This window comes from Bidens hawaiensis, unplaced genomic scaffold, assembly GCF_021521415.1.
Source record: "Bidens hawaiensis isolate Kalapana, Puna unplaced genomic scaffold, B.hawaiensis_p1.1 tig00000888_1, whole genome shotgun sequence".
In the NCBI taxonomy this organism is placed as follows: domain Eukaryota; kingdom Viridiplantae; phylum Streptophyta; class Magnoliopsida; order Asterales; family Asteraceae; genus Bidens; species Bidens hawaiensis.
Genome location: NW_027491051.1, coordinates 921641 through 930486, shown reverse-complemented (window position 1 = coordinate 930486; position 8846 = coordinate 921641). Strand labels below are relative to the sequence as shown.

At 35.3% G+C, this 8846-nt stretch overlaps 1 protein-coding gene across 2 annotated transcripts; it reads left to right on the top strand.

The window, feature by feature from the left end:
* Positions 1-5023: 5023 nt before the first annotated feature.
* LOC143543972 (calmodulin) lies at positions 5024-8162 on the top strand. 2 transcript variants are annotated; one of them, XM_077036168.1, is made up of 3 exons: positions 5024-5178; positions 5919-6288; positions 7833-8162. In XM_077036168.1, exons 1-3 carry the CDS (start codon positions 5103-5105, stop codon positions 7927-7929), a joined length of 543 nt encoding a protein of 180 aa, XP_076892283.1. In that variant the 5' UTR covers positions 5024-5102; the 3' UTR covers positions 7930-8162. The 2 variants fall into 2 exon arrangements, with proteins under 2 accessions (XP_076892283.1, XP_076892289.1); XM_077036174.1 differs by lacking the exon at positions 5024-5178 and adding an exon at positions 5714-5841 and having other exon boundaries at positions 5873-6288.
* Positions 8163-8846: the final 684 nt, after the last annotated feature.

Below are 8846 nucleotides of genomic sequence, written 5' to 3'. Positions count from 1 at the left end.
TTTTATTTTTAGTATTTTATTCTATTTTTATTTGGTGCCCGTGATCCTTTTCTTTTGAGTGTTCTTTACAGGAAATATGTTCGGACGACAGGTTGGAACGCCATGGTGCAAAGTGTGTGGCGGAGATCACTGGGTACATGATGCTTATGAGCGAAGGAGGATAGAAGTCGAGGCACAGAAAGCTCCATGGGAATCACTTGTGGCAAAGCCTCCTCCATACCAATTTGCATATGATCAAATGGGGAACTTTTTAGGGTATAAAGACTTATCGGGAAATATATTAGAGCCAACCCCGGAATTGGAATCAATAATGGACGATGTATTGTTTGCCATTAGAAAGGATTTGGAATATATTCCACCTTTGAATCCACCTTTCTTTGAAACCCTGAGTGAGATTGAAGATACCGGAATGGAGGAGCATAGAGTAGAGGAGTATGTTCCCTCTTGGGAGGAAGAATTTAAGGATGAGTTTGGTGAAGAGTTGATGGACTTTGCCACTACGGATGAAGGCAAGTTTGACCCACTTGGTGATCTAAAGCTGCTTGAAGATTTAATATATAACGAGCCAAGTGTGGGGATCGAGAAGGAGCTTTGTAAGGAGATCCATGAAGTAGTTAGTGATTTGGTCCTTCCGACACTTCACCTCGATTGTGAAAAACCAAAACACGAACCGTACTCAATCTCCATTTGGGACGTGTTAAGGTTTAAAAAATTGGCTAAAAGAATAAGGAGGATATCTAGGCTTAGAGATCATGGTGTGCATAAGAGTTCGTCACTCCCGTTTCACTTTAGGGGATCATTTTTTGGGGGATTCAAGAGTTGGTGGGCCGAGTTTAATTCATATGTTCGTGCCCATGAGAGTTGTGCAATTGGTTTCTTCCCGACCAATTGTAAGAGGAGAGTATTGAGGAGCATCGATGGGAAGAGGATAAAGGAGAAGCCTCCTAATTGAGGTTTCGGGAGCGAGTCCGGCTGAAGACTATTCAATAAACTTAGCGCTTCCCGGGAGGCAACCCGGTAATATGTTTCCTTATTATTTTATTTTCATTTTTATTTTTATTTCCGAGTTTTGCCAGGTGTTTCTTCTCTTACTTGCAGGTTATTCCTTGGTTGGTTGATGACGGTTGATGAGCTGGAGTTTTAAACAAGTGTGGGGATGCAATATGCTTAAGGATTGCCGCTTTCGTTCGTTAGTGATAGCTTGATAGAGAGCACTGGAGTTTTAAGCTTGCGTTCGAATAGGAGGGCGAGGAACATGATTCACCGCACACTTGCATGATCACATATACCAGGGGAGTCTGTTCCACTTTATTTTTCTTTATGTTTAGTTTTGTCTTTTCCTTGTCTCACATTGAGGACAATGTGAAATTTAAGTGTGGGGATGGGGAACAAACGTTTTCATTTTTAAGAAAAATAAAAGAATATTGAAAATCTTGGGAGTTTATATTTAAAAAAAAAGTTTCAAAGAAAAATGTCCCTTAAAAATTGTTTTTGTTCTACGTTAAGCAGGAAATGATATTATTACCGTTGTGTTAACCAACTCTCGGAACTTTTGAAAAATATATAATATAATAATAAAAGAATGGATGGTTTGCATATCTGATTTGGGATGTGTCGGTAGGCCCAACTAGTTTTGATAGTCCTCTTTAGCAGTTTTTATATATATAATAATCTGAAAAACGGTGAAACCGAATTTCGATGCTTAGGGAGGATTACCATAATCTGAAAACTTTGAGATGGTTACACTTAGATGCACTCAAAACCAGCACACACCACATGTCCAACTTTCTACGAGCTTAGAAATAGTTATATATTTTAGGGTGATATAAAAGATTGAAAAAAAAAAGAAAAAAAAGAAGAAAAAAGAAAGAAAAAGAAAAGAAAAAAAAAGTATGTATTGAAAGTTATGTTTGTGTATTCTCAAAAGTTATTAAAGAAAAGCAAAATGCTTATGAAGAAAGTTATGTATTGCAAAATGCCAAAGAAGCATTCTTTAAAGTTAGTAAAAGAGGCCAAAGATGCACATACTAGACGGGACTTAGAGTTTACATGTTACCAAGGGGATAGTGACTCTGAGGATACACTATTGGGGCTCGAAGGTTTTTAGTCAATAAATATTTTTTTAGGGAATATATAGGACAAAGTCCAATAATATTTAGGAATAGCTCGTATGACCTCCACATGACCATTCATCCATCAAAAATTTCACCGAGTGCATCTAATTAGTACTATCAACGAGTCTTTGGCTTATGGTGATTTGTCGAACCAGTTTGCTTCGACTCTAGTTTTTCTAGCTCTCTTTGTCTGAGATGGGGTAGGTGTAGCCTTAATTTTTGGACTTTAAAAGTTTAATGCAAAAGGGGGGCTTTATTAGCTGGCGGCTGGGTTTAAGTGGACAACAATATCGGCAATCGCGGTCAATATGTCGACTTGTTTCTTATGCTTTAGTAATGTTAAATAATCTGGGAGTTTGTTGTTTTTCACTTGGTTATGATCCTGTGTAGATTTCTTTTTCAGGGACGAAAAAGGTTCAACTGTGGGGATATTTGATGTGTTGTAAAACACATAGCGTTTTTATCCCGTTTTTGGGTTGTTTTGTGCGTAAAACGTTAACGAATATAAATTTTTCTTGCATGAAATTACATGTTTGTGTATGTGATAGGTTCCATGTTGAAGAGATCGAGAAAACGAGTCAAATGGAAAAAGAATAAGCTAAAACGGAGCTCGGTTGAAGCCGGTACGCAAAAACGAAGATAAACGAGCTAAAAGTCGAAAAACGTCAGAAAGTGTCATGTTCGAGCTACGAGACCAGGTCATACCATTCAAGAAGCATGTGGTAGAGTCCAACATGTCCCAAGGCTGCCAAGAATGTTCAAGAATCAGCTACCACGTCTATTTTGTCTTCTAGTGGGCCTAGTGGGCTTGTTTTAACCTATTTTATATTAGGAAGGAGGTGTTTAAACATATATATAAACCCTAAAACCCTATGAACGAAATTATTCAAGTTTCCAGCCATCCCACACCTGCTCTAGAGGAGAAACCAAGGAGGACAAGCTTACGGTTACATCTTTTATCCTTCGGTTGTCGGTTTTGACTATTTTAACGTTTGTGAGTTCGTTTTTGGTTTTTAAGCATTCAAACCTTTTGTAATCAGATTTATATGAACATGTTTATCATTTATATCTATTTCATCTATTGTTCATTGATTATGATTGGCTAAACTTATTAGTTCTACCTAGGTTAGATGAATATTGTTAGGTTTTAATGAGTTTTATGGATTGTTGATCATCATGGCTTGAATTGTTAATGAAAAGTTTGGTTTAACATTGAATTAGGTTGTGTTTAGTGGCTGTGAATTTATTAGTTATACTCATATACCTCTTGCTTTGATTAATTGAATAGGTTTTGATTGATTTTAGCTTGTTTGAACTCTTTACTTTGTGTCTAGAGATTGTTTGCGGGGTGATCAACCGTAGGGATAAGTGGGTAAATTAATTAGATAAAATCAGTTGTGAAACACCTTCTTAGAGACCGAGAGGTGATAAGAAGTAAACTCGTCTCATTACTTTTACTTGTTAGAATTAAGATCGCGCGAGAGCGGGTTTTGTTCTTGTCGGGTTTGGGTTTTTGAGCGATTAGTTGATCTAGTTTAAGTTAAGCTGAATTGTTCCTCTATCCTTGGTTGCGTAGTATTCGTCTCCATTAGGGTAGTGTGTCGGTGAGACCGAGAGGAGAGTCGACATTAGAGCACTTTAACAATTCGTTTCCCGGTTTGTTCTTAAAATCAACTAAGTGTAAGTTAGAGTTTGTTAGTAAGACTGAGAGGTGATCTAGCCTTCTTGAACGAACCTTAGTTGTGTCATCCTTTAGAACCGGTGTCGTGAGAGTCTTCAATCCATTATCTTATTATACCTTCAATATGATTCTTACCTAGGTAGACCTTTTCTCCGACTGCAGTAAAGTTTCCAAGTTTCGTCAAGAGTTTCATTTAATTAAGTTAAGTTTAGTTAACTAATTTAGTTAAAGTAAGTTAGGTTAAGTAGTTAATTATATTAAAAATCATTTAAATATTATTAGGTGAGTCTTGGTTAGGGTTAGGTATCATATACGTTTTCAAGTGTCCTTGTGTTCGATACTCGGACTTCCTTAGTGCTATACTATTAGTGATCGGGACACTTGCCGGTTTTGTATGGCTTCTTTAGGAGTTTCGTTTAATAAATTTAAAGCTTAGTTGTGAGAGCGTCATTAGACACACATCACCAACCTACACTCCTTAGTAGATTGGCTTTATGTGTAGGTGAATGGGGGTTTCCATTTATTTCATCTCATTACATTATGTTAGATACTGACCATGTGATATTTGATTTATACAGTCATCATATATATTATACTGTTTAAAACATATAATTGTTCACCAACCTCGTGTTAACAAATACTTTTTACATGTTACAGGTTAAGGATGCGCAAGAATTGAAGAACACCTAGATGGACTTCTAGGGTATTTAATAATACTTAGAAGCTATTATGAATATTTTTGTTTTGTATTGGATTGATGTTTTGTGATGAATGTTTTAATAATATGAATTTTATAAATACTCTTTAATTAATATTGCACATTTTCCTGCAATAATCGTTTCGTCCTAACGTATTTCGCGGTCAATAAAAATGTTACACCATCTTCAGACGCCTTACCACTAGGAGACTGGCTTTTTTTTTTTTTTCTTTGAAAAACTAATGTAAAAAACCCACCACCCAATGATAATTTCATGATTTTCTCTTATTTAAAAACAAAACCCCTTAATTAATGACTGATTTAATTAAAAAAGAAACCCTTAAAAGAGACCAAGTGGCAACTTTTGCAATCAATGATTTAATTGTGTAAGAAAGAAAGTATCTTATACTTGGTATAAGAACAAGTTTCCGCAAGGAATAGAATATATATCAATCATAGAGGTCCCTTTTGGTATAACCAAAATAAAGAAAGCGAATGGCAATATCGTAAATAACCAAAGCATCAGATTCTCTTAACACACCAATCTCTCTCCTATATATACTCTTCCTCTCATTTTCATCGTAGATTCATTAACTAATAAGTAATAACAATGGCCGATCAGCTCACAGATGATCAGATCTCCGAGTTCAAGGAAGCTTTTTGCCTGTTCGACAAAGATGGAGATGGTCAGTTCTCTGTTTATTTGTTTGTTTTGGTCAATGCCTGTAACTCTGTAAGGTGTTCGATGAAATGCCTATGTGAGAATTGGTTAATGGGTGTGTCTGTTTAGTGTTAGATCTTTGTGGGTTTTGAATGTGGGCAAGTTTAGAGTCATATGTTCACTCAGTTCTGATCTGAAAGATTCTTGATTTTTTTTTTATTTTTTTTTTGTGGAATGTGGTTAAGATCTGAAGCTCGAACTCAGGCTGGGCTTGTTTATTATTTATATGTTAGATTTTAATTTATTGTTATATATATTTATAATTTTTTTTATATATAATTATGTTTGTAGTTTTTACTCTAACATAGGATATAAGTTATTTGTATATCTTATAATAACTTTTTATATATATAATAATGAATTATATAATGTGAATACATATTAGTATATTTAAAAACATTATATAATTAATAGGCTCAATGAGACTCGAGAGCCAGGCTCGAGCTTATTTTTAAGCCTGGACTTGGGTTCGTGTTTAAACAACCTTTTTTAGGCTTGTGCTCATTATTAAACGAGCTTATTTACATGCTCGGGCGTGTTTATTAAACAGGCTTATTTTTAGGCTCGAGCTTAGAGTCGGGCTTGTTTAAGCTAGGATTGTTTCGAGCTTCTAGCGAGCGTATCACGAGTAGCTCGCGAGCAGCTTGGCGTGTTTACAGATGTGAAGATTTTAATGGCATAATCTGTGCGTTCATGGTGTTGCAGGCTGCATCACCACAAAGGAACTTGGAACCGTTATGAGGTCACTTGGTCAAAACCCGACCGAGGCTGAACTCCAGGACATGATCAATGAAGTTGATGCTGATGGAAACGGGACCATTGATTTCCCCGAGTTTCTTAATCTAATGGCTAGGAAGATGAAGGACACGGATTCTGAGGAGGAGCTTAAGGAGGCGTTCCAGGTGTTTGATAAAGACCAAAACGGCTTCATTTCTGCAGCCGAGCTTCATCATGTTATGACAAATCTTGGTGAGAAGTTGACTGATGAAGAGGTTGATGAGATGACTCGTGAGGCTGATGTGGATGGTGATGGCCAGATCAACTATGATGAGTTTGTTAAGATCTTGATGGCCAAGTGAGGATCTTTTGAACCCGAAACTTAAAACGTTTAGAAACTGGAAAATGATTTAAAAAGGTTAAAAGATTGCTGATTTTGCTTGTTGGTAGGATTTTATTTCATGTCTTGAATGTTTCTTTGGCTTGTTTGCATTTTAGCCTTTGAGTAGTTTATTTATGCTTGCTAGAACATATCTGATGATTCATCTATGATATTTATGTTGACTTGGATATTTTTAGTTCTTAAACTTTGCTTTTTCAGGTCAGGAAAACTCGAGTTTTATTTGTTTTATGTGGCTTAATCTTTTATATAAAGATGTAGCACTTCTCTCATTTAGGGCTTGAGGGTTAGATTTGGTTATAGGGCTATTTTGACTGTTATGTGTTTGACTTTTACTTGATTTGGTGGACCTTTGACTATCAAAGGTGTTACTTGTTTACTATGATTTAATTTCAATTTTCAATTGGGAATGCTTTCTTGTAAACCATGTAAAGTATGCCGACTAAAGATGGTCACTTAACCATTGCTTTCTAAAAGAGTCAGATAGGTCAAAATGGTTATCTAACTTGGTAGAGAACTAGAGAGTGCTCGTGAGTCGCGTTTAAGTTGATTTGGCTCCAGCAGTCCAGCTAGTTGGCTTGTGTGACAAATTTGGAGGGATTGTAACTGGTAAGTGGAAACTTAAAAAGATCCTAGTATTCTTGGTTGGATTGGCTCAATATTTAACAATAAACAAAGAAAGAAAAAATAAGTTAAACAACTTTTCTTTAACGGCTAAAATATTTACATACCAATATACTATGAGGTTTAAACCTCCGAATTCTTATTTCACACCTTAGTCATCTCACCTTATCACCCCATCAAAGTGGGAATGACTTTAAACATAATAATTAGTAGCTCAACTAGTTTCTTGAATTATTCTTCGTTTTTATTATCTCATTATTTCTAAATAGTCATATATATTTTTTTATAAAAAAATATATATTATTATTCGGCATGTTTCTAAAAATACTACATAAAGATTTTTATTATGTTTTTAACAAGGACGGGTGTGTGGCACCGGTGGTACCCTAATACTTTATGTTTGAATAATGATATTACAATATTGCCATATATTTTCATTTTATGTCTATTATTATGTATTCTTTTTTACTCCGCGTATCTTTATAATAATAAAAAAGTTTTCAATTATGTTTTTTTTCTTTTGAAGTCTTGTGCGCTGAGAGTTCTTGGCGTCTTTGCTTACCTAGATTTGAGAGTGTTAACTTAAGTTGGCTCGAGTTGAATATGAGCTTAACTTCTTTTTGTTATGAGCTCAAGCATGAGTTGATGTTGGCTCAATTCACTCGACGAGATTGTTCAAAAGAATGGTCCACGTTGACTTCTTAATAAGAAAGAGATATTCCCTGTGTAAATAAAGGGCCTGAGGCATTTCAATGTCAAGACACCAAAATCTTAAAATAAAATGTGAAATGTTTCTTTCATGTTTTCTTTTGCTACTATCTTCTTATTTATGTAACAACATGTGGATTTAATGAATGTGACAAAACATATGTTTACAGAAGGAGACGAAAAAGGAAGGAAGAAGGCATGCAATCAAGAAGCAAGTCCACAAGGGGTGGGTGGAAAAAGGCTCTTCGGACTTGTGTCATCCTCTGAGAATACTAATACTAATATTATCGTGTAAAATAAAACCAATTCAAACGAGTAAAATGGCATCAATGCATCATAATGATTACGTAGGCAATGTTAAAAACAACTCATATATGTGAATAATGATAATGATCGCTATTCAAGTCTATTTTTTTATTGTCATTTTCTAACTCTAGACAAACCTTCCACTCTCTACTTTTGATAAGCTCCGAGTACATCTGGCGTGCACAACAACAAGAATGTCACGTGAGTAGCACGGATTAATAACTAGAATCGGCAAGGATATGAACAATTAACAATAATAAATAACCAGCGCTATAAAGGGTACTAGCTATGTAGATAAAACCGAGCAAGTTGTGTGCCACCTAATCATTTACCTTATGTTTCAAAACTATCCGAATGTATGCATGATGGTGTTTGGTATGCAAAAACTACCCAAGTGTAACAACCACCCAATCAAATTCTAAGCCAAAACTATTGTTGATCGGATTGTAGAAACCAAAATTTGAAACCAAATAACCAAACATAATCGGTTGGGGTGGTGTTACTGAGAACCCAAAATGAAATAGAATGTACTCAAAGGTGTCCTCAGTACCCTAAGAAAATAAAGACATCATATGTCAAGACACCACTAGGCGGGGCGAACCTACATAGTGGCCGTCGGGGTCCCGAGACACCAATGTTTTTTTAAATTTCTTTAGAAGTGATATAGAAAAATTTTGAAAGACCCCATATAAATTAGCATTTGGACCCCATATATATATTATATATCTTTTCTAGCTCGAAGGAACCTGGTTTTATCTTTGGAGTGTCCCAGGTTCGAGGCTCTTGAATACTAGTTTTACTTATTCTTTTTTTTTCTTTCTAATTTTTACTTAGGGTTTTATAAGTTTAAACAATCATACTAGTAACAGAAACATAAG